At 38.4% G+C, this 27,336-nt stretch overlaps 1 protein-coding gene across 1 annotated transcript in view; it reads right to left on the reverse strand.

Annotated features, from left to right (window-relative positions):
* The window catches only part of SUCLG2 (succinate-CoA ligase GDP-forming subunit beta), a 112,457-nt gene extending 88,175 nt beyond the window's left edge, over positions 1-24,282 (reverse strand). Inside the window, exons 1-2 of the mRNA XM_084292543.1 lie at positions 24,184-24,282; positions 2,655-2,796 (exon numbers count right to left, since the gene is read on the reverse strand). Coding sequence (XP_084148669.1) covers positions 2,655-2,796; positions 24,184-24,267 — 226 coding nt within the window. The 5' untranslated portion in view covers positions 24,268-24,282. The remainder of the gene's footprint in view (positions 1-2,654; positions 2,797-24,183) is intronic.
* Positions 24,283-27,336: the final 3,054 nt, after the last annotated feature.

Raw genomic sequence — 27,336 nt, forward strand, 5'->3', positions numbered from 1 at the left:
AGAAAACATGCATTAACACTTTTCTGACAAGTGAAGACAGCAGTAAAAATGATCTGATCCCATCTTTTTCCACTGCATCAACGGGAACTTTAATAGCAAAACTGGTGACTACAGGCACAGTAATACATGCTCAGTCTTCTGTATTTGGTGGAATTGATTTTTTTTTTTTTAATAAAAATTAACACTTTGTAAAGACTTCAGTATCATCAATTTCTGTCCCATTATTTGTACCCCTCTAACACAGATATCCATGTGAATGACAATGCTATGAGACTATCGAGGGAAAATACTGCTTTTCCTATATGCAAGATAACATGCCTATAGAAAGAAGCTCCTTTCACAAGAAAAATACCTAAATTTTGTATTGCAAGTTTTGATAAAAGACAAAAATAGAATAAAGTTGAGTATGCTGGCAAGTATCCTTGTTTTCAGAACTGAAAGATAAGGACAGCTGCAATGTGGCATATAATATCAAACCCCCAGATTTTTGAGCAGTATTTGGCAGGGGTGATTGGCCTTTCCTTTCACCATCTTTCATTGCAGAATGCCTGTCTATTGAGAACATCCCAAAGCTGCCTCTATTTGTTATTTTATTTTGGAGTATTTTGTGCCTCTTGTAGGCTAAAGGTTTTCGTTTTGCTCCTAACTTTTTACTGGGCAGTTGTATATTCAAAAGACAACAGCCTGCATCACATCGTGCAGATAAACCTAAGTCTGGAGGATCAAAAAGGAGCTAAATCTGATAAAATCTTGAAACAACAAATATTACAGTAGCAAAACTTGTGTTCTGAGTGCTTCATTTTCAAAGTGCATGTTAGAAGGAAGACAGCATACTATCAGAATGATTACAAGGATGTTGTTAATTATTTAGTGGATTGATAGGGTGTGTCAGTCATGTCAACATGAAATAGCTTTCATACTGTAAACCACAGTTCTTTAATGCCCAGTAACGTACCATGTTTGAATACAATTTTATGAGATGAAGAAATGTATCACTGACTGGTAATTTTTTGAGGTGTTAGCAACCCAACCTAGTTAAAGCACACAACATTTACATGATAGTTTCATTAACTCCAAAAGTTAGGTTTTATTTCTTTTATTTAAATGTACTTTAAAAACATATAGACTAAGCATTCCTGTGATTTGCAAAACAACCAAGAGGTTATTTAAAATAAATCTAGCATCATAAAACAGAAAAGGTTCACTGCCTTTAATGGAGCAATTTATTTCTGCAAATAGTTATAGGGATCTAGAATAGTTATAGTTATTGGATAGACTAATCCTTTTATGAGCTCAATCATGAAGAGGAGAGTTTAAGCACAGAAAGATTTGTGAAAAACCTGCCAGAGTCTCACTTAGCATTTCTTGATTTTCTCAGATGTCCAGATGCAAAGAAAACCTCCAGTTTTATGAGCTTTGTTTTGTGTCAGCTTTTTACAGTTTGCCCTACCAAATGACCATAGCAGTAGCATTTAATGCTTTGTTTCAAATACATTTTCAAATATTCTGGTTGACATAAGAAGGTTTTGATTACTGAAAAATGTATCATCTTAATGATGTTATAGAGATTTAGCAAGCCATTATGCTAATCCTATTCAGCTACTTGAAGTCTGATGAGATCTTTCATACCAGTAACTGAAAAGCAGTTAACTAAGTAGCCTGCCTGTGCATTATGTAAAACATTCAAAATCTTCCTGTTGTTAGACAATTAGACTACAGCAATGTCTTTCTTCCGGCATTTTGATGTACGGTGTATTAATTTTAACAGAAGCTAAATTTAAGTGGAAAACTATGCTAAATACTAATATTAACTTTAGAAAAATAGAGAACTTTTTAACATTTAGAACATTTATGAATCGGGTGACAAGATGTACTTGAATACATTGTTTTGAGATAACAGATACTACATTATCTTCTTTCTCACCCATATTCTCATCCTATGTTTACTGCACTAAAACAAGGATATCACAGAACATAAATGACGTTCCAGAAGCATGGTTTTATCTCCCAGCCACTACCAAATTTTTTAGTGATAGTAGGTAATTGAATTCACCTTTTCTCATTCCCTCATATGGAAAAATATACATGTTGCCAAACACATGTATATAATTCCCTATTACATATTTTATTTCTTCATAGAAAGAACAGTTGAGGTTGGAAAGGACCTCTGGTGATCATCTAGTCCAATGCACCTGATCAGGTGCAGGGTCTGCTACAGCAAGTTACCTCCAGTCCAACTGGATTCTGAGTATCTTCAAGAGTTCATGACCTTTTTCTTCCTTAGCTTTTTAATAGAGCAAAATTTTGTTTGAAAACAACTTTCTGCAAGTTCATTTACTTTATTTAAGTTTTATCAAGTATATATCAGCCATTCATGATGTTATTCTCAATTCTGAATTGCCAAAATGACATAAATAGTATCAATTAAAAACTGCATGCTATACGTTGCCTACCTTTAAGAAAAAAAGTTCAGAAAAAATACTGCTGTTAAACACTGTTGTTCACATACGAAATAAATATTTATAGTCAGGATAATATATTAAACCTTTTCAATAAACCTCAAATTGAAGATTGTGTACAACTTATTAGAAAACAATTTATTTTCCAGATTGTTATCTGGTGAAGCAGATTTCTCCCATTATCAGTCAACTTACTTAGTCTCTGAGCAGCCTCCAGGGCATCATTTGCAGAATCAGCCACAAAGAATCTCTGAACTGTAACCCCATGGTCTGCCATTAGTTTTTTGCTTTGGTACTCCTGCAGATTCAGCCATCGTCTAGAGGTTAATTGAACAGCCTAGAAAAATGAGAAGGGAAAATAACATAATGCTCATTAACAACAGTTCATCAGACAGTCAACTGAGCTCTTCAGTCCCACGGTTATCTCAAGTCAGCAGTTGAACAACACTGTTTCAGAGAAAAGGTAATATACACATTGATTCCCTTAAGAGCATTTTCTTAACATTTGTGCATTCGAAGTATTCGGAAAGCTACAGAAGATTTTAAACCACGCAAGGTTCACTAGTGATCTCTGCTAGAAATAAAACGCCTCGCATTTAATATCAACAAAGATTGGCAAACTTCATTTGAACAGTATTTTATTCTACTTATTCCATGTGTATTTTCCAGCATCTCTGGGAAGAAAAATAACATGGAATTACCATCATCCTGTACTAAACAACATGTATGTATTTTCAGTGGTGTGTAACCCACGCTTGGCTGGTCACAAGTACATTTTGTTGAAGAAGCCAGCACAATCATGCAAGCCACGCAAGGCCAACAACTAGAAAAGAATTTACACCGTTCTCAATGGTGGGAGTCTCAACACACCAGCTTAGAAGTTTCTGCATATATATGTATTTATCATGGATACAAAGATACGGCAGAGTTATATACACACACACACAGACATCATATTTGCTAGTTTCAGAGGTTAAACCATTGACACCCTGGGCATCACTGGTTCATTGCTGAACGACTTAAAGAAACTACACTTTCTCCACAGGGGATGACTTGTTACAGATAAAAGCAAGAATTAAGGAGCTGTTAAGGAGCTGTTAACACCCTGTTAACATCACATACAGTTCTGTAATTGTTGGTTTAAATTCAGCAGCAAGCACAACAGACACTTTAGGCCCAGCTCTGAAATAACATTTGAAGTAATGTGGTTTTAAGGTTCTTTGTTTCTTATTGAGACCAAAAAATAAACTTTTTTTTTCCCCCTGAAGATGTTAAAAACACAATTCTGCAAGTACTAATTCTTGATAATAATATGAATTCCACAACAAACAGTCCATGTTTGCATAGACCTAACAGATCCAAGTACATCTGCATTTTAGGTATCTCTCTGGGTCGGTGAGCCCCTCTGCTATCAATTCAAAGAAACCAGTCTGAAAGGTGTCACTGACTCCTGGCAATGGCAAAATCACTACTTATGCCAGCAAAAGATGCTCATCCCACATGGAGAGGCAAACTGTTGGCCTACTGGCAGAGAGCCCAGAATCAGCCCTCGGTTCCTCCTGAAGTTAAGGAGCACAGTATGCAAGTTAGCACTGCATATTCAGAAACGTCAGACAAAGGGGATTATTTACTATACTAATACTTTCATCTCTAACAGCACGATAAAAAATAGTATCCTAATGAAACTTCATACTGAAAACAAAAACCTCCCCGCTGAAGTCTTTCAATAATGCATGCCCTTTATCACAGTGCTAGAATTTTAAACGCTGCACTGTAACAAAAGCAAACTTCTGTCTGCTCTGCTTGGTTTGAAACATAACACAAGATTGAGACATAAAGGAAATACAAAACACATTGCACAAAACACAAGCTAAAATGCACTTTCAGTTTGTATTTCCCTATTGCCTGTGTTAGGCTCCAAGAGGTATCACTTGATGATCACTTCCACAAGGGAGTAACATGAGGAGCCGAGAGCAGCCCTGAAGGTCAATTCCAACCTCACCTAGAAACAGGATAAGGGATTCCAACCAGAAGTCCTTACTTGGATGCTGGAAGATTTGAAACAGAGTAAGTCTACACGGAACTTGATAGCACTTTTTAGTTTTATTTGTGAACCTTATAAATTCAGTTCTTTATTTTTGTGTTATGCAATCTCATTTCCCACGGGGCCACAAAAATTTTGATTACTCTGTTTATAATTTAAGAACAAGTCTTCAAAAGTAAGGTATTATTCACCATGTAGAAAAATAAATCTTAGTTTCACACAGGTTATGTTATTCAGCTGATGTAAATCAGATAAACCAAAAGAAATTAATCTTATTTTGGGGTAGACTTGTGTTCCTGTTACTTGACAAAAGTATTTTGAAACAATTTGTTTTCAAATTTCCTGCTTGGATAAGGATTAAATAGTTAGGAGCTTGCAATACTGCACTGTGCATCAACTGACACCTGTGGTGTTAGCTCAAACCAGCAAGGTTTAAGTGATAAAAATCTCTGAAGGACTTCGTTCTATACTACAGACTGCAAAGGGTCACCGCTTAATGAAGGCCACTGCTGATAACTCACAACATGTGACAGGTAACAGAGCAGAAAAGCAGCCAAAACTCTGTTTGCTTTATGAAGCCTGCAACCAGCTGTGGTCTCTGCTACCCTCCTGGCGTGTTACAGGAGCTCATGGTGCAGGTACACATTCTCCAGGTGTAAAATGGGTATAACTCAGTGCTCCACAATGATTCTCTCCGAATCACTGCTGAGACATTAAAAATTATGTTACGTATACACACGTAAACACACATGCATACAGAGGTCTGTTCATGTACAAGAATTAGGCAAAGTTAAGAAACCATGGGAATACATGTATTTATTCTGGAAATAACGAACCAGACAGGTTTGAGGAACACTGTCAGAAGTAAGAGCAAAATTCATTTGAAAGAATTAGCAAAGCTGTCCTAAGGGTAACAAAAAAAATCTGGCCATAAAATTTGGTACAGAGAAGCCAGCAAACATAAGGTTAGTAAGCTTGTACATTTTTTCCTATCTTCCTATAGTTTATGGTTCTTAGAGAGACCATCTTCCTGAAGGCCAACTGAAGACTTTCAATCAAGGCTTCTGACAAAAGACAAACTCCTGGTTGTGAAAGAGGCACTTGATAAAATGAGTTAGTACAGCCTACCACTGCATAACAGAGCTCAATGCATTGAAGAAACCAACAAAGTTTGTATTAGAAGCTCTGAAGAGCAAGGAATATAAAAAAAATGCTTTAAAGCCCTTGCAGCATACAACCATACGTCTTGCGAAGAGTGAGCAAAATAAAGCAGTTATAAGAGATGAAAAAGCAAAAGCCTTGAATCTGAAGATGACTACTCTTTCAAGACTATCTTGAAAACACAAAACAGCTGTAAACACACACGTTTAAAGCTTAAGGCACGCACAAAAAAAAAAAATGACTGTAAGATGTTAGAAATGTGAGTAAGCAGATGATTCCCTGAACTAATTCTGAGTTCAAAGATGTTTTCATTGCAATAAATGTCTGAAAGATTTAAGAGGGGCAGCAATAAAAAGAATCAGTACAAGAATCTTGAAAAATCCTTGCCAGATGAAGTTCTCGCCCCTCTCAAATACATTTACACCAAGCAGTCACAAGAATTTGAGATGGCCTTGAAATACTTTAAGCTTCTTGGGCATCATAAATTTCCATGCATCCAACATAGAAATATATACCCAGTGTACACCCAGCTGACAGTAACACAGCTACTGCACAAAGGTACAGCCTTAAAGACAGCCTAGGCAAAAGTCTACAAAGGAAGAAAGCTGTTTCCCAGGCCTACTTTTCTATGGGCAGCTGTTACCAACACTTTCCCCCAGCCATTTTTTAACTGACATTTTTACTTCTCTGCATGTTAACTACAATTCCTATTAAAAAAAAAATAAATCTAAGTCACTCCAGTGAGCCTAAATAACTGAAAAAAAAAATAAAATCCAGACAATATGTTTTCAGACTGAAACAAAGAAAAATTCAAACTAAGAGTTTCAGTTGTTTAAAAGTTAGTTTTTATTAAAAGGACAAAATAAGTAACAACCACAGCTCTACTGAAAACTTCCAAGAGATCTTATATTACTACAATGAAAAAAAATAGCTTTTATATGACCTTTCTTTGTATGTTGTCTGTTTGTATACACAGTATAGATGGAGATAAACACTAGTTTGAGAATCATATATGCGAGGTAAGTTGAAAGGGTGTTTCTTCTTTTGTTTTAATCACAGGCAGAGGCAAATAAGCATTAAAAATAAATGAGCTTATGAAAATAAGAAAAAGTCAGTACTGATACACACATTTTTATATAATTTATGATTTTAAATAATTTTAGAAAGTTTTAAAGATGAATTAAACTCTTCCTAGTAGGATAATTCTTAAAGATTAAATTTCTAATATAAGTGTTTATCAAAGAGACTAATACACTTAAATAGGGCTCTTTTACAACTGATAACTTTCCCTTAGAGCCTGACAACAGCATCAAAAACCCGAGAACTAGAATAAGTGGGATCAAAGGCCTCAACTGAACAATAAAATGAAGTAAGATGAAGACAGAATTATTTGATCAAGTACAAGTTTCACACTGGGTTCTCTCCTGATGGATAGATTTATTAGGCATTTTCTACAAGCACAAGGGATTCATGTTTGGTGTTCCCCTCCAATCTCCCTTTACCTCTCCACCTTCCCAGATTTTGGTTACTAGTCAGAATCACACTAGCGTAGACCAAAGGTGTAGAAACAGATGAGGATTTTGAAAGCACTGTTACTAGTAATTGAGTATTGTTCTCAACAAGTCTTCTGTTCAGTTAACTTCTTTACACACACAGATAACGTGAGTTTGGTCCAATCACATATGTACAGTGCTACCAAAATCAGTGTCACAGGCATATAAAGAAGTTAAATGTCTTTTCTTGACCACCTTAATAACACAAGATGTTTTACATTGTAATGGTTTATTGACTAGTGCTAGAGAAAAAAATTGATCGCTCCCATAACCTGCATAATCTCTTATTTTACACCAGTTTGTTTGTTTGGGTTTGTTTTATATAAAATGCTAAGGACCCTACATGAATACTGTATTTGGAAAGCAGTCAGATTAGATTCTTCTACTACTCAGCTTGCCATTTCTGGAGCTGGCAAGAAAAAACAATTTGCATTATTTGAATAATATGGGCTAAATAACATAAGACAGTTAAATTGGAGATGAACTACAACAGAGGTATCTTTGTCCATATATATAATATAAAATATGCAATGGTAGGTACTCCTATGTGCAACATCTTTCAGGTGACCCTGGAGATGGCACTCAAAAGACAACAGGATGTCTCTCTTCTTTAAAAGAAAAATAAAACAAAACAAAAAAAGAGAAGTTGTCTTCGTATTCACCAAAAAGCGTACAAGTTGACGTTAACTACTTAAGCAAACTCTGCTCAGAAATACATGTCCCATATATCCACAGAACAAGAATATCATCAGCAATGCAAGGTTCAAACTAGACTATGATATTTCTTCCTTATCTGAATGTGTATGTTTTTTTTGTAGGGTTTATTTGTTGTGGCTTTTTTTTTTTTTTTTTTTTTTTTTTTTTAACTCCCTTGCCTCCCTGGTGAGACCACTAAATTTATTTAAAAAAATTGCTGTTTCATACTTAATCCCAAGTGGAATTATATTGGTTAAACATTTAAATTGATTAAGTACCTTCCCACATCAAGTTCAGTGATCAAGTTTAGACAATTTATCTAACAGAAAACTAACCTCAAAGACATAGTACTTAGCAAATCTTTTCAGGCCAAATCATGTACTTTTGGAAAATGCCGAATACAATCAGCACTATTAAAAAATAACAAAATCACCACTCAGCAGATTTCTGGTATAATTGAATATCCCTCGACATAACTATATAATTTGAGCAGCTCTACTGTTTACATTAACCTAGCTTAATGCATTTTATTGCACCAATATTAAAAGCAAGACACACTTCAGTGACATCCAACAACCCATTTTCATTCATGGTGAAAGCCAGTATTAACAACATGAAACAGAAATGGAGCTCTTAAAAGCACCTGACACTGAAACTGGTCAGATAAATGCAGATTACCTTCTTCTCCCTCTGCTGCTCCACTGAAGTAATGTAGCTGTGCTAATTAATAGATCCTGGGCCAGTATTAAACAGCTCTATCAATGCAAATTATCTCTGGATAAGTTATACTATATACATTTGACATATAATTTACAAGTTCTGTAACTATGGATTATTTTGTAACTGTTATACTGGACAGGTCAAGTAGGGAGCAAAACTGGAGTGTTTATGGACAAGTCTTTTACATGAATCCTGTAACAAAAACAAAAATAAGTGCGTTTAACGTACGTTACCTAAATTAAAAGCAGCTAACCAAAAATCTATTCGCTTACCCAACATATTCTGCAGCATTCTAGTTTATTTGATTTTTATGCTCTGACCTAAAGTACAATTCCAAGCTTATAGGAAAGAAAACAGATACACAGATGACAATGATGAAACACCATACCAGTCATCAATATAAGAAATAAACTTATTGTATTTATTGACATACAACTGCTGTAATTGACAAAGTTGTAGCAGAAGTTCCTATAAAAAAAAAGGAACTTATTTACATTTGCTGGCAGCGCTGATGTAAAAAATAAGTATTAGTGGAGTTGGTCTGACAAAAAAAAATTAGAAAAAGCGCAGTACATTGAACAGAGTTTACCACAAACTTGAGTCACAAAATGCAAACATACAGAAATTACTCCTCTTTGTTCTGTGCAAGATCGAATATTTCAAGTATGAAAGAAAATGGAAAGACTCGTGGTAAGAGTGATTGTCGTTAAGGTCTGCCATGTCAAGTCAAACCACATACCCTCTTCTGTCCAAAGGCAACTAATGCCATAGAGTTAAATATATATTACAAAAAAAAAAAAAAAAAAAAAAAAGATGAAAAATGTCCTTCCTAGGGAATATCATCTTGGCTCCTATAAATCAAGTATTTCAAACTTCTAAACCAGGAGCTGGCACCTAGACCACCTTATTTAAAAGCTGGAGAGGAACCTATCTTCCACCTGCATCCCAGATTGCTGACTTTAGATTGGTCTGAGCAGAGACCAGCAACTTCATCCAACACTGGGCATTTTGATCAAAACATCTATGTAGGCTTCTGAAATTTATTTATAGGCTAGGTCATGCAATTAATTTTATCCTTGAGGACAAAGCCTTGAATATTTTCCTGACGAAAACACTTTCCACACTTTTCTCCGTAGCATTTAGGAATTGCTTATTTCTTGTTAAAATGTGTATCAGAACACTGTAAACAATCTTAAGTGCTCTTGTTGAAAATCTCCCACAGGTAGACCAGAAGACCTTTCAAGAGTGAAGCTCCCCTCCAACCTGTTTTTCCATATGAATGGGAACTCACTTGAACTGAGTTAGAACAAAAGCACCACACTAACTCCAAAGAACAGTTAGAGACCTTTGGGTCCCTGATTTACCTCTCAGAATAGACCACACAAGGCACCTGGCTCAGTAAAATGCAGCAGGCCTCAGTCTCATAAGAGAGGAAAAAAAGAGACCACATTTCCAAGTTCTTTAATCAAAATGCTGTAGCCATTTTGATCAATAAACTGCAAGGGTAATTTACTGTTTTCTACCACTGAACCGTGCACTCACTTTTCAGAAAGAGATCTGTCACTGCAATTAAGGTTTATGTGATGCAAATTACAATCAAAAAAATAATAAAAAAAAAAAAATCACAGAATCATACAGGTAGGAAAACACCTTTAAGACCATCTTGTCCAACCTTTAGTCACGAAATACGCCACCACATCATTGTTTAATAAAGCTAGGCAGCCTGTTCTGGGTAATTCTGGCTATTCCTAACAGCTCTGACTCATTGAAGCAAGGTGTTCATGTTAAATAATTAGGTAATTCTCTTTGTATGCACAAGAAAAAAGTAGAAAAATTGGTGGCTTGTTTATAAAACCTGTACTAAAGCAGTTAATATTACTAGAACTTCAACTGGAAATTGTTTACAAAAATGAGACAAACAGTTGAGAGCATGGCCAAGAGTTTCAAAATTTTAAGTTCTATTTAAGTAAGCAAATTTAAAGTTTCCAAATAGTGAAACAGGCAACTTAAATGTCCGTATTAGTGAAAATCAAGTTGCTACCTTGAGTGAATAAATCTTGATAGCAAAGCCTGAAGTTAAATCCTATTTCAGAAAATCTTTGCCCAACATTGCCTTAATATCGTTTTTCAATTACCCAAAAGAGCTTATTCAAAACTGAGCATTCTGTAGTCTCTGAAATCACTAATCCGCCCTTAAGTCATGCTTACACTGAAGAAGTGTATCAGCTCAATCCATAGGCAGTTTAGTGACATTTAAATAACAGCACACTTCAGCAATCAAACAATTGCTCCCTGCGTGCTCCTGAAAGCCAAGAAAACCAGTGCTGTGTTACACCTTTTACACCTTTCTGCCTCATGCAGTTCTCCAACCCAAGATGACATCAGTGTAGACTTCACCACTGCTCTCCCCTATACTGCTGACACAGCCGTACAACCCCTAGAGCAGCCTGTAACAGCCGTGTATTTCTTGAAACAGAGAAGCCAAGGTGCTTGCTGCTACAAGGCTGCACTTTCCCAATTCTGCTCAGCAGCCCTGGGACCAACAGCTCCTGTGCCCTCCCACCTGAGCCTGAAGAGGAGAAAATCCAGCAGGAGGCTTCCTTTGCTGCTCACTTTACTCCGTGAACCAATGCACCAGGTGAAGCAGAGCCATAGAAGGGATGCACCAGGAGCATGGCACTGTGGACAGAAGGACACTGACAGCAGCCTGCCCTTGTCCCCAGGGAGCAGGGACATCACCTACACCACCTCCTGCAAGCCAAATCTGGGAAGAACATGAAACTACATGCATGGCACTCAGCTGCATGTCTCCTGAAGCAGTTACTCAAATTCACTGCACAGTTCATTGTAGAGAAGAGTAACACTTCAGAAAACCTACAGTTCAGAAGTCGACGGTTTTAAACAGGATTTTTTATTTTTACATTAGGCGTTCGTGTCATCATTTTAATCCTAGCTCATGCAATCAAAACAAAGCACTTAGTTAAATCTTCCCCTGAAGATTTCCACATAGTTCACGGAAAAGCCAATTTCTCTTGTCAAGTTGCAAGGTTCTTTTAATAGGAGCCACTGCAAACCAGAGATAGGGAGGCAGGAATCACAGCACATCCCAGCATGAAACATCAAGATGGTGACAAATACCAAAGAAATAAAGGGAAGAGCTTTCCTGAACGAGTAACATCAAATTGAGAAACTAAAGCTATTTTAACGGAAAAGCTACAGAGGATATATTTAGTCATCCTATCTGTTTTAGTTAAGGAAATCTACCTTTTCTTGCATCGCCGGGCAACAGTGATTATTCTAATGTGATGTAACAAGGCAAGGATATAAAGTACAGGTTACCAGCCTGTAAATAACAAAACAGGCTAGAAACTAATAAATGCCAGCTGACTTCACCTGCCTGTTGAGGAACAGGCAGTCACCAATTACTAATAGAATGAGAATTTGTTTGTTTAATAATTATGCTAATTTATTGAAGTTTTATTAGACAGGTACACAGGCAGTATTGACAAGTTCCATAAAGCATTATAAAGCATGGCTGACTTACTTCAAAACAAATTAAAACAGAACGTACTGCACGCTATGTAAAGGAACAATGAAAGCCTGGTAGAGTGAATGGTCATGATCAGCTCAGAAATGGGTACAATTCCAGGACTGCATGGACCTAAAGATCTCCTGCTGCAGCACAAAGCTTCATACACATGGGAACTCATGCCCTGAGATCCTGAACCTCATGATCCCAGGAGAGAGCACAAACCGCCGTGCTTCACAACCTCTTGCAGAGGCATTTTCTAACCCAAGTCTGCCCTAGCAGACTACTTTCTGTTTGGGAAACCCTCCGCTATATATCCTGAGCTCAGCACTACTGAGCTCTGCAGGGCACAGTTTGAAGGACTCAGATTAGGCACTCCAAAGAATACGATGCCTTGTGTTTTCCACACAATCACCTATGCCACATTTTTTTTTCCTGCTACTAATAAATTTCTAACCTACCTCCAGGAACAGCGTAGTGGAAGATTGTCCATGTGCAGATTTAGTGCAGTGCAGCACGGCCCTGCAAACAAAAGGAGCTATTCAGCTTTCAAATCAATTCCTCCTGGGGGGGCAGAGGGGGTGGCACATGTAATTTCTCCTTTTACCTCTTAAGAATGAGGTAAATAGTTCCTAAATTAACAAAATATTATTTGCTTGTAGTGACTATTTTCTTGAGTGAAAAAACAGTATCTGTCAATTTGTAATCATTTAATCACACACAGGAGGAACATCAGGAGCATGTCCATCAGTTTCAAAGTGGCTGCCTGCTGTCAAGGCTTTCTTTGCTACATCCAGCTCCTTCCTTAAGACCCACCTTCTGAATCTTTCCACAGCAGCCCCAACCCAGAACAGAATTGTTTTGCTGTGCTCTAAAATTTGCCACAAATAGCGGAAGAGCTCCAGAAGACAGCACCAAACTAGTTCACCTATTACTCACCATTTTGAAACTTGGCTTTACAAAGCCAAATAGATTGGCTTTGAAAAGCTCCTGGGTAAATACTATTCCATTTAATCTAAGTCATAACAATACATACATAAAAAAGGAAGTCCTCTTGTTTTAGAGGCATCTCAGTTATGTCCCGAATATCTCACAGTATTGCAGACAAAATGGCAAGTTATATTTAAGCTCTGCCAGCCTTTAAGTAAATGCATTCTGGGCTGGAAATTTTTTTGTTGTTGTTTTAAAGAGACCATAGTGTCTCCCTCAATAGTTGTCCTGAATGTTCTGATAGCTCTCTACTAAAAGAAACCTTTTCAGTCCAAAGGTTCCCAAACATTTTTCTCTTTACCCTTCCGTCTTATGTTCTTTTGATTTTTACCTTGCATGCCTTTTTGTCCTTCTATAATCACCCGCTGCAAACTGAATGATCCCAAGCTTAACTTCCGCGTTCCCTTAGAAATACCGCGGCACAGTGTGGTGTTCCTACAATGCACAGCTCATTTGGGCCATTAGCTCAAGAAAGAAAGAAACTACACAATTATGCTCCAATGTGCCTTTAAATCACATTTATAAACTCAGCTTTCTGATTTATCCCTCTGTTTATTTCTCATGCAAGGAAGCAGAGACAAGAACAAACTTGAAGCAAGTCCTTCACTCATTGCAGATTTAAAGCCTCCAGTAATGATTATACTTTATAGACTTATTTGCAGCTTGCTTACACACAGGGATTTTGACAGCTATTCTGTAAATACACTCTCCCACCTACTAAGCTCCATTGTAAACTACCAGGAACATGCACAGGGTCAGACTTGAGCTCCTTCTGTCACAGTTGTTCTCCTTATCTCATAAAACCAGAATCTGAGCCCACATCCTTGTGCACTACAAGGCAGATTTTAGCAGCTACCACCTGGACAAACATTCTGCATGTCTGGGGACATGGTTTTTTGAGGACTGCAGTCCTCAAATACCAAAGGAGACGGTAGAAAGGATGTCTTCTTCAGCAGTCAGACCCTGACCTCAGTGCTCTATTTCCCATACTTTGGCAGCCTGTTCATCAGTTGTTCCAGTGAGGCAGCCACAGGTTCACCTCCGAATTAAGGAGGACATTGCTAAATCCTTCACAATCCCGCAGCACAACACAGGGGAGCATCAAGGCCTCTATTTACATACAAACACAAAAACAGAAATTGCAGCAAATTAAGTAACAGCATATTTTAGACACAAGTTCTCCAATGCATCCTGCTTAGCATTTAAAGGCTGACTGAGCAGAGCTGAGTATGCTCAAACCCCACCAAAGTTCAGCTGAGCGGTCAATCATTAACAACTTCTGAAAACAGAGCCCAAATATGGCAGGCTCCTTATTCTACGAGATTACACAAACACTTTCTGGTTTGAATTACACATTTAAAGCCACAGAAGAAGTAGGATGTCAACAACACAAAGCCCATAGACCAGTCAAAGGGGCAAACAGCTGCGCACTAGGTAGGGAACATGCCCCCTGCTGACTTCAGAAAACATTTGAAAAAAGCCTCTTGCATTCTTTAACCAAACTTTGTACATCCACATATGCCCAAGACGCAAGCAGACGCTCAATTTGCAGAGCCTTTGCTTGGGTAAAAGAACCAAGAATATGAATTCACAGACTCAATTTCTCCTTTTGCCAACGTACTAGCTATCAGCAGCATTGTTTTGCGTTAGTAATTAATTTTAGTCAAATTAGTCCAATTTTGCTTATTTAAAACTTCAAAGCTTTCAGAGAAGCATACTTTCTGGACCTGAAAAATAACTGCTTTGAAGTATCTGATGAAAATAAACTTATTGCCATATACAACTGGGTGATTAGTTGCAAAAAAATACTGGAAAATACTACTTACCTTTGCAAATGAAGTAAGACTGTTGGTGATACGCATTACTTACCTAGATAGGGAAGCGTGCTACCTTTTCTACGTAAGTCAGAAATATTCATTTATTTTGAATATCTTAAGGGGAAATTTCATATTTCTGCTCTCACCCTATGAAGTGTTTAACTTCCTAATTTTTTAATTTTTTTTACAAGTTTTAAATTATATTTTAATGCAACTATGAAGAACTGCTTTACATATTAAATATAACTAAGAAAAAATAGCTCAAAATATTTTACCATCAACCACGAGCTATAAGGATATATGCATTTTTTATATGTCTCATCCTAATCAAGCTTCCTGAATAATTATGAAACTCAAAGCATGGTGAATAGGTTGATCAGAAACTTTCCTGAACTCCTGACTCAAGTAATCATATCCATCAAAAAAGCTTTTCACACCTGCTGTGCCCTGGAAGAATACCTTCTCACGTGTTAGGAATCACTGATATTTTAAGGAAAACACCAATAACGTGTAGGTTTAGACAGTCTGAGCTCTACTTCTCCTCGTAGAGAAGCAAATATGAAACAATCACAGTTTTTGTTCCAGCTCTTCAATACTTGCAGCCAAATCATCATAATTTCCATGCTACCTAATTATGTCATCATATAAGATTATGACTTTGAGCGCTAAGCAGCGTAACACTCCCAAGCAATAAACATGCAAATGTCCACAACGGTAGAAAAAGAAATATAAAAGTGTCTACACAAACAGATTCACTGCATGCCTAAGTCATACCTTGTTTAGCAAACTAGTGCAGAACTATCAGTAACAATTTCTAACCTGAAAGCACCCAAAAACTGACTGGTACACAGTTTTTGTTTAAATCGGAATGCTTCACCTTTTATTGTTAAAAACAACTTGATTTTAATTAGACTACTTGACTTAGATTGATACGAAGCAAATGTAAAGGAACAAACATGCAAGAGGAAGACAGCTTTCTGGCTGCTGGGGCACAGCCACAGAGAAACCAGAACCTGTCACAGAATTATGAATGAAAGTATGCTTTTTAATAGAAAACCAAAGGTTATGAGCATTTTTCCTTACTTTGCAAGTAATTTTTTTTTAATAATATTTTTTTCATAATTCACACTGGAATTTCACCTTGCTGTCACCCTCAAACCTCAAAGCAAGTTTGGGACACCATGAACAGCATTATCTCTTCATCATCAAAGACTCTGACCTTAAAGTGTATTTCTACATTTCTAACAGCGCTGATCAAACAATCCAGGCAAGTGAAAGTCTATTTTAAGTCATCTTTAAAACAAAGCCATCTCTGATTTCTTGCCTTCTGGAAATGCAGGCGCGTTCACCGCCTGCGCTTGGCCATTTGGAATGATTGAGACTTTCAGACATGGGGAAGCGCAGCGTACAATAAAAGCTAATCAGTGAGCCAAGGGAGTAGGGGAGAGCAATCCTTCATCAGAAGCATGATCGTCGAGTAGCTCTTTAAAAACACAGCCTACCTGCGAGCTGATAGCATTAATCAGGCACTAAGTGACAGAGGTCACCACCAAAGCTAACATCGACCCAACGCGTCTGCTCATAAGAGAATGCAAAGTAATAACCATAGTATTCAAAAATCCAGTCTGTAGCTGGCCAGGAGACCCCCAGAGAGCCTTCTGCATGAGGGGACAAGGAGAGAAGCACCAATTCCGTGGGATTAGCAACTCAAACCCGCTCCTCCCAGCCCCAGGCTCCTCCATGACACAACACTAAGCAAGACATCCCAGATCCACCTCAAGCCTCCCACTGCTAAGCAATGGTCTCGCAATGCCCCATCCACTAACAGCAGTCTGCCCACTGATCTCGACCCACAGGCTCTCAGCTGGTTCCCACACATCCCATACGTTCTTACCTCATCTTCCACACCATGTTCAAAGCAAGCTCTAAACACCAGTTCCTCTAAATTTATGGCATCGCTGTAGACTATTTCAGTCTGAGCCATCTAACTGAAAAACAAATCCAGACCGAAACTCTGCATGAAAGAGCTCAATTAAATACATTCACTATTTCCAATGTGTTTGGAATGGCAGGGTTGAAGAAGCTAAATAATTTAAGTGAAAATAAATTTCTCATGCCATCTTCAGACCTTAAAAAGCTAAGCAAGGAAGCTGCTGATAGTAAGTATTCTGTTGCTTTTAATAGCACTTTCATCTATAATTTTCATAGACAGAAATCTGTATCTTATCTTACCTATCACTTATCTATAATTTGCATATGTAATCTTTCCCATAACTGTAATTTCCCAGACACTTTCATACCAATATTATACAGGAGCAACTTTTTGTTGTTGTTGCAAGGCAGTAACTGCTTTCTTGGCTGCCACTAAATAAGGAGCTGTCAAATTAAACTGTTATTTTGCCCATGGATCCCTCAGAGGATGATCTCAGAAAAATGAGACGTGAAGGGTTCAACTAGTAATTTCTGCTTGGTTTTTAATTTGCAGCTCCAGAATTTTTAGTCAAAAGCCTTGAAAAAGCAGACGATCCTACCAAACACGACCAGAAAGTCTCCCTTAACTCTTCATTCCTTGCAATTCCTACAAAACTTCTGCATCTCAGAAAGAATTTAGGTGGATGAGAGTTCAGCTCCAAAGCAAAGTAACTACAGTAAGAGTGATTCTCTCTCCTCCTGACACAAATTGAGACTATTGCTCATTGCTTATAGTCCTCAGAGTCTATCTACTCCTATAATACCTTGCCATTTTTCATCTTTCCCAGTTATTGCTCCCATGAGTTTGCTTATTGCTCCAGAAGTATTCTAAATGCTCACCGTACAAATGGGTGTTTAAAGTTGCTGCTACTGATGTTCTCAAAGTATCTATCCATTTTCAGACAAATAAAACGCTTCCATTTACAGTGTAATCAAACAAACAAAAACTCTTGTTCCAAACTGAGTTAATGCCCACTGAATCCTGAAGGTCAGTATTGTGTCTTTTCTGCCTTAAGACAAACAGATTATTAACTTAAAATGGCCAGAAGCTTTATAAAATGAGTCAGATGTTCACTCTACAAAGCCGTAAAGAGCCCTGCAAAGTTGTACATTCATAATGCCTCTTGTACAAACTCATTTAACAGATAAAGATATGCATATAACCCTTGGTGTCTCCCTTGTAAATACCACAAATCTACACCTTTCTATTACAAAAAGCAGAAAACAAAAATCTAAATCATTAATTATACAAAGATACAAATTATAGAGGCAAGTTTAAACTACTTTTGCTCCCCAGGGCCAATCAATAAAGCACCACTGCACAAATCAGAGACAAACTGGATGGACTGAAATTGATCTGTCACCGAGCACTAATGTGCAAGGTAAATAAACTACAATGAATAATAATGAAGCACTTACAAAATGTTAAGAAGGTACTTTTCTTAAATGAAACTTTTCAAGTGAAACAGCCCAACCCACATTTGTCCCCAGTAGGGACAGTGCCTTGAGCTTTACGAGTTTGGCTCCTAAGCTTATATGCTAATCAGATCATTACAGAACTAAAACAAAAGGTAATTCAATTTTGGAATACAGACTCTCGTAGTCTAGGAAACCCGTGAGCAGGCAGAAAGAGACCAGGAAGAAAAAAATCATGGGTAAATCTGCTCAACAAACCAGCTCCTTTTAGATAAAAGCGATACTGAAAAATTCTCATTTACTAAGTGTATTGTGTGCTATCAGTATATTTTAACTGAGGATTAAACAAGCGTAGTGACAAGTCAGTCAATAATTCCTATTTTCCAATTCCCTCAAAATCAACATTTAGTCATTAATCATAGAAGAACATCACTATCAGCTCAGTGTCACAAACAAAGACACATGAAAAAACACAAGCATTGGGCTCTTATTTTCTTATTTCCATTACCATATCAGCATAGGGCTTTGGCTTACAATTTAGAATCTGTTTTAAGTAACATCCAAACAACAGAGACTTGAAGAGCATCTATCCACCAGCACAGCATACTACCGCTACTACAGACTTCTTTACTATACTCCATCTCAGCTTCTCCTCATAGTTTGATGCCTATAGCTACTGTGTAATCTAGTTAAACTAAGATCAATAGCTCACCATTAATTATGGATCAATGTTTAATTATCATTCTCCAAGTTACTGTTATAAGCAGTTGCAGTGATAACATGATTTCTGTCTGTGCCCTGTATTTTATTAAAATGCTGAGGTGGAAGATGAGCATACAGTTCTGATACACAGATGGCTAGAAACTGGCTTCCTCAGGAGAGGAAATTAAAGAAGGGAATTTTCTGAAGAAAATCCTTAGGGTATACGCTCAAAGCTGCAGATTATAGTCTCAAACATGCACCGAAATATTGGACTGTCTGAGGCAATAATGAGCTGAGCTAGTCATTACTCATTGTGGTCCACTGCAACAAAAAGAATAAATCAGTAGGGTTTAAGTAATCCCAGAACTCTACCTGTAAGTGAGTCTCCAAGACCAGTGCAGGAATCATATCTCTAGGCACTAAATTTCCAACTTTTGCTGAAAACGAACATTCAAAACAAGAGCGAGGGAAATATATTGGAAAAGTGATCTACTTTTAGGAACACTGAATGTTTGGTTTGTTAACACTCTTTGCACTCTTCCATATTCCCAAAGAACTTCTTCACCCTCCTGCATTCCTCATACTAGCCTTGTTGTTTAAGACAAAATACATATAAAAAAACAAAAAACACCACGCAAACAGACAATATTCCAGGGAAAGAGAAGAACAGAAGAAAACCAGATGAAGACACCAGACCTACAAAGGAAATGGAGTTTGTCTATTGACACTTAACTAGCACCTGAGGAGGCCAATCAATGAAAAAGCACTTTTATGGCAAAAACTTTAATTAATCCTACATATACCCAAGCACAGTAAGGAGTATCTTTAGGTGAACTGATTGGGCATTCAGATGGAATGTAGGGAGGAAGGATTTACTTATCCACAGACAGGTTTAAGAACATGGGGGTCCCAGCTAATTCTCAGACAAATGTCATATTCATGAAGCCTGTCTGGTTTTTTTTTCAACCTAATTAACCCTATCCCCTATTTAGATGAAGTACAAAGACTGGCCAATGAAAGCTGCAAAGTGCAATCGTTTTCTACTTCTAGATAATGCTGTGAATATTGTGCTAGAGCCATACTGTTTCAAAGACAAAAGATCCAACAGTATAAAGCTACTTAAATAAATTAAACCAGTCTTAACATTATGTTTACATTTTTTATTTCCATCCCCAAGAAGGATTCAATAACCACATGTTTAACAGAAGAGCCAGGAAGAAGTGTGCCAGACTTCTGTTCTGCTTTGGCACTACAGTTTTGCCTACAGTTTGAAGAGGACTTTGCAGATGTTTTTCTTAAGCATATTTGAACCAAACACCTAACCATTTGTGAAAGTCTGAGGGTCATGTACTGCTGCCTCTGAATGTAAAACTTTAAAAATTATAGCAAAGCTGTCAACCAAAGAAAGGCAAATCGAGAAACAGGCTGAACTTGAACCTTCAAGCAACTTCTAACAACTTAACATAAATACAAGAAAAGAACAAAAATACTGGCATTGGAGTAGCTTCTAAAGTCATGAACTGCAAGTTACTTCAATAATATTCTCTGTTGCATGGAAGATCATTAGCTTCACTTACTGCTGATACCTTCGTAACAAAGACAGAACTTCCTCTGTTCAGCATTAACAAGGCTTCACGGGTTTTCAAGTTTAAGAACTGAAAGCATCTGCAGTGAACTAACTTCTCTATTTTTAAGCTATTGAGAATTCAGCAGATTTTAAAACAGGAATATTGTTCCATCCCACCTTTTTATTTTATTCTCATATTTTCAACATCCGTGAAATTTGGAAATGTTACGGTAGGACGGAGGACGGTTTTGAAGACTAGGATAGGGTTGCATAATGCTGGCTGTATCTGCTCACTATATTAGAAAACTGGAGTTACCTTAAGCATTTTGTTATGATTCTGATTTAATTGTTTCTTATTTATATTCATCGCTGAAATCCACTGCATCTGAAGCTATTTTGAAAACACAGCATTCTCCCAAAGGGCCCAATCCAACTCCCATTCAAATAAACAGCCTTCAATGGAACCTATTTGTTGCTAGCCAACAAGATTGAATTCTGCTGCAGAGTGGTCCCTGGAGCGTTTGTCACAGCTCTTTACAAATATTGCTCCAGTAAGAGTAGGTCTAAATACGCTTGTCCACATGCACTGCAGACAACTGAAATCTATCTTTTATCTTCTTGAAACACTTGGTCAGATTTAAACTCCAAGAGCACAAAGAATTGAAACTATCAAGAATATAAAAAGTAAAAAGGAGTAAAAAAAAAAAAAGTTAACAGTTATAAAATGGTAAAATGCCAAAGGCAAAGCTGAAAGATGATAAAATATTTCATTGGATAAGATCAAGTACTATTTATTCTACTCTTAATATAAAGTTACACAGAAAAATCTTTGTTCATGTCAGTTACTACAACAGCATACAACCAAACTTCTCAAAACTACAAAACTATAGTTTCATTATAACTATGTACAGCATAATCAGTTTTGAAGTAAGTAATTTTGCAACAAAGTGTACAAACACCACACCAATAATAAGTCATCAGGCTTATGAGGAAAGATTTTAAATCTCACCAGGCATCTGCTCACACGGGGTTACGAAAACAGAGGGCACTGGATTAGAAACAAAACTGATCCGCAAATCAATACTGCAAATCAAGGCAACACTGTCTTGCCTCAGTATGCAAAAAGAACACGACCATCTCCTGGCACCAGCTCACCAACAATTGACTAAGCAAACGCACAACTTGTCACACAATTGGAGCTTGGCAAATGTGAAATAAAGTACACGCTCACAGAAGAAACACTTAACTTTTAACTTAAACTTTTTAACCCTGTTTTTTCTTGCTGATATCTTTGCTGTATGGAGGACCCTCATTTGTGAAAAGAACACTGTGATAGATTAATTTTTTCGTCCTCAAAGCCTATTTACCATAAAAGAGCAAAAAAGAAAAAAAAAGTATTGGTATAATTTCTGGTCTGAAAAAAGTTAGTGAATGATCCAAATTAGAACAGTTATTTCAATGGCAGGCCTCTCTCAGGTTCTTCATCCTACTTTGTAGCACCACAGGATCTGGACTCAAATTGTACACTGAGTAAGGTTTATACTTTGAAGTCCGAGATGGAGGAGGTTAGCAGATGACTTTAGATGGGAACTCTATAACGCAGTACTGCAAAAATGAAGAGCTTTCTACAGGAAAAATGTTTCACTTTGAAATTAAAAAAACACTTTGTTGTCATACAGTATTAATTGGGTTCTTTGAAAACAGTTCGATTGGAAAGCATAGATAGATCTTATAATAGATCTTGGTAGGTCTATTAACTTATTATTATCTCTTATTATCTGACAAAATTCAGAAACAAAGTGTCATTTATTATATGAGAACAATAGTTCTATTTCAAAAGTAACACACAAAAAAGTTTAAAAGGTTGGCCACCTTAATATCCTACTGATCTTGAGAATCTGAGCTGACATGCCCTACGAAGATGCTCCCATCACAGCCCTACAGAAAGAGTAAGGACGCATACAAAACCAGACAGGTTAGCTCTGGGCTTCTTATTGTGTTCTGACTTAAGTCAGAGGTACTGAAGTAGTCATGGCAGAAACCTATCTTTAACCACGTAAATCAGGAGCACCAAACACCTTGTTGGGACTGACAGGATTGCTAATCAGTGCAAACAGATTTAAATGTATATATACAAGCATTCATGTGTTTGTATACATACTTAAGTGCATGAATACAAACACACATTCCGTGTTTATAAACATATAAACAAAATGGACCCGCACTACATCAGCTAGTCAATTGCAATGAATTGCCAAGCTCTCCACCCACGGTTGGAAAAGGAGAGCTGGACATGAAAGATTTCAGACTTAAAACCAAGCTGGCTAACTTCCCTTGAGTTAAAAGACAATCCGCACAAAAGAAGATGCGCATCACGAGTTATGCTCAGCCCTGCACAGTGCTTTATCAGACAGCTGTCCCATGCCAGAAGACTCGAGCATCCCAGCGGCACCGGTGGAGCAGAGCTGGCTAGGAATGAGCTCTGCTCGCTCAGGAGGCTTTTGCTTTCAGCAAAACGTTTACACTCAGGAGCGTGGACCCAAGTAAACTCCTGTGCAGCTGCTGATCTGATAAAGAGACCAAATAAAGAGGCTGGTTGCCGAAGGCACTGGAGCTATCTCAAATGTACGTATCTCACTTTATCTTTGGCATTTCTGCTGTTCGGCAGTCAAGGTGAAAAAAGAACTCCTGCCACCGCTCAGACGAGCTCCCTCCTTCGCGCCCGCTCACCCCTGACCCCAAGGGAGGCCGAGTACCCACCTGTGGCCACGCAGGCAAAGCCCGCGCCAGCCCAGCGGCACACCCCGCGGCAATGCTGCCACCTGAGGGGCACCACCACGTGTTTTGATACACGATGTATTCCAGGCATGGCATCACCTACTTCTGCTGTTAATACACTTAAATTATTTTTGATTTTGAGGAAGGGGATATTCTGCAGCCATGCTGAGCAATGATTAAAAGGATTACGTTAAGCAGCATTGATACACTCTACACTTGCAGTATGGAAAGTGAAAGTACCTCCTAAATTCCCAGGACCAACAGGCCATGCTAGAGCCTTCCAAAGACCATCTGAAGGAAACAGACATGTTCTAATACCATCATGTGCCCAAGGAGCGGGGTGGCACAGTGCCACCAGGGATTGCCATGGCCGTAGCGCCGCTACCAACGCTTTGCCCCAACCCCGTAGGGCATATTCCCGAGATGGGGGCTTATTTGTTTATTTCCAGCCCTGCAGACACTGCGTGGATTCAGGCTCAGCACATCTGGCAGCCGAAACCTGACTAGCAGCAGCCTGGGGAGCACGAAGGAGGCACGCAAAGGTCTCCTCCTCCCTCCGGCCACCAACGGGCGCTCGCTTGGCAGAGCCCCGCTCCGACGGGGCGGCTGCGAGGCGCAACCCCAGCCGGGCACCGAGGAGAAAGCAGCAGCAGCTTCTGTAGCCAGCGAGCAACGACTGGAGGGACGGAGGAAGCACGGCGCTTTCCCTAGAGGCTCCCAGCACGCCGGGTGCGGTGCCCGTCGCCCTCCCTCGGCGCCCCGGGGCCGTGCCTCACTCACCGGGCAGCCGCCCCGCAGGCGGGCGGATCGCAGCGCCAGGTCCCGCAGCACGGCCCCCGCCTGCTTGGCCAGGGGAGCCGCCATCTTAAGCCGCGCAGCCTGCCCGCCGCTGTCTCCGCCCTGTCCCGCTCCCCGGGCGGAAGCTTGCTCGGCCCCATGGGTGCCTCACGGCCCCGGAGGGGCGGAGAGGGGCCGGGCAGGGCGCTCGATGCGGGGATGGGTCCTTGCGGGGCACGGGGCCAAGGGGAGACAGGGGTGGGGGGGCGGTGAGGAGACAAGGGAAGGGAGGGAGGGAGACATCTTGGTGCTTGGCAGCTAGGGAGTAGCGGTGCGGGGCTGGGGCGGGAGGTCGGAGGAGAAAGAAGAAGAAAGAGAAAAAGAAAAGGAGGAGGATGGAGAAGAAGAAGTAGAGGAGGCAGTGGTTGAGAGCGATGGGCAGCTAGGTAGCGTGGGCTGATGTTGCTCAGATGCAAGTGGTCACCTGCTGAGGTACTGCAGTGTTGCTCCCCTTCTTTCATGATTAAAAGCACTTTAAAAAGATTAATGGGGAATAGTAAATGAACTTATAATAAGCCCTGCTGCGATGCAGCTGACTCTTAGTAGGTACTTTAGTCAGAACTCCAAGAGGTGCCTCAGTTCCTTCTTCACCCACGGGTAAAACCTGTTCGTTAACGCCAAAGCTGAATTCTGGCCCTCCTGAAGGACAGTCCATAAAATCGGAGCCCTGGTAGCTCGCATCTCATCATCTGGCTATAAAATCTAACACAGAACAGCTCCCAGGCTGGGCCGTGGTTTCATGAAAGTGAGTCCCGGCAGACAAGTTTGGAAAAATGCCTCATTTCCACTGATGTGGAAAGACATGGGGGCTGGTGCGGACACAGGTGTGGCGTGTCAAACAAACTCATGAGTTAAATGGCCTTGTCTGTGTCTGCTTCTAGTTAATCCACACTCTGGATAATCCATCCAAAATAATGCAGAGTTGACTTTAAATAATTCACACACATTGGCAATTAACAATGGTAGTTTGAAAAAAAAAATGTGAAAAATGAGAGGCAGATGAGATACCCTTGTAATTTTATAGCAGTTCAAATTAAATTCACCTATGTGGAAGAATGCAAAGTTTAACATTATATGAAGGCATTATGCTGTTCATTATTTATTCAGTGTTTTGTAATGAAATAGTAGGATAAACAAGAATTATTCCTAGTCCAGGACATCAGTGGGAACAAAGGAGAATGCTCCTGTCAGTGCTTAGGACTTATATTCCTAAATGTGTTTTTTTTTTTTTAAATCAGGACCAAACATCTCCTTTATTGGAATTTAATCAGTAAATAAATTATACTTCTATTAGAAAAAAAAAATTGCAATTTCATAAAAACAGAGGTGCTAGGAAAATCTGAAATTGAACAGTTTTGTCTTTGTCATGACAATTTAAGTAATGCAATATGTTTCAATAAAGAATCTGAAGATGCAGCTTTTTGATAGCATTGAGCAATAATGTATGGTACCCAATATTAACCTAGGTATTACTGTGTGCTTGTTCTTTCAAAATGTTATATACTGACTTCAGTATTATGATGGAGGAAATATAATTTCATTTTTAGTTTCATGACTGTGGCTCAATAAGCACAGTGTTCCCTATTCATACAAACTATTATAGCTGTCTGCATTAGGTTTATATATATAACAGGTATATAAGCTTTCAGATAATGTGTGTGGATTGCATGCAACACTATCATTTAATGCTATGAGGAGCACTTTCAATGCATAACATAGATTGTGGAGAAGCTTCTTTACTATATTTTTTATTGTTTAGATTTGGTAAATGCAAAAACACCATGCAAATGCTCAGTCTATGTTAGTCACCAAGGGATGATTTTTGTGTACCTCTATGGCGGAAGATATCTGATCTTTGAAGTATAAAAAGTATTGAGATTCACTGTCTCCACATTTAGTCACCCTGTTTGTAAATATAAACCAAAGACAATGTAGATTGAATAGGTCCCAAGCAATCAGCAAGGCAAGCAAGAGCTAGCTTTCTTTGAATATGGGATACAAAGATATATATGTGGATGTTTCAGAGAAATCCAATAGTGATTATTGTTAGGAAACCCGCTTGGGATGCAGGAATTTGGGATCAGCTAAGGATTGGTCCCAATGTATTGTCCTTACAAGTAAGGAGAGGAGTGAATTGCAAAATTACATTCCTTCTAGGCTTCCAAAGATTCCTCTCTGTATCTGTCATGGGTGTGCAGCACTTGCGGGTGCTGCCTTTCTCATAGCTTCCCCAGGATGCATAAAAAGCTAAATCATAGCTATGCTTTGGTCTTCTTAATGCAGAACAATCAGTAATGTTTTTGCAATTAAGTAGAGTTTAAAAAACAAACAAACAAACAAAAAAAACATGCCATAATGCATAATTCTTATAAACATATCCCTAAGCCTAAGTAAATGATAGTGTTTAAGTGAAAACATTAAAAAAAAAAAAAAAAAAGTAACCTTTTTGCAAGTAAAGAAAAGGATAATTTTGAGTGTTTTTTGCATTTCCTCTTCATTGCAGCGGTTCTTGTTAAGGATGAAATAGTACGTTCATTTTCTCATCCATACAGATTACCTCCCAAAACATTACTTGCTAAAGATGGATGTCACACCCAGCACATGGATGGTGTAAGCAGCAGTTCAGAAAGGTTGTTTATCATTAACTTTTCATTTAACCATAAAACCATTTGACAAATACAAACTCATTATAACTAGCAGAGCTGAATGGAGGTTTTATTTCTCAATATTTTTTCCTATGTAACATATCTGAGCTTATGCTGATACTTGTCATGAATAAAACCATTGTTACAGCAATGAAGCAGGGAGCATTTACGTTTTAATGAATAGCATAGTCTTCTAATTTAGACTGAAATATAATTGGGACAAATACATCTTTCCTTGTTAAGATGATTAGTCTTACGACTTCAGTAGAGTACCTGTGACTCAGGTGAACCTTCATCGTTTCACTTTTGATCACTGATAATATGATTGTTCTAATCTGTTTTTGATGGATTGCAACCTCCTTTTTGGAACACTGTAAACAGTAGACTGAAAGACATTTCATCATGCACATATTAACTTCTGATTATACTTGTGTCAACTGCAGAACACAGC

This window comes from Netta rufina (genome assembly GCF_964035555.1).
Source record: "Netta rufina genome assembly, chromosome: 10".
Lineage (NCBI taxonomy): Eukaryota > Metazoa > Chordata > Aves > Anseriformes > Anatidae > Netta > Netta rufina.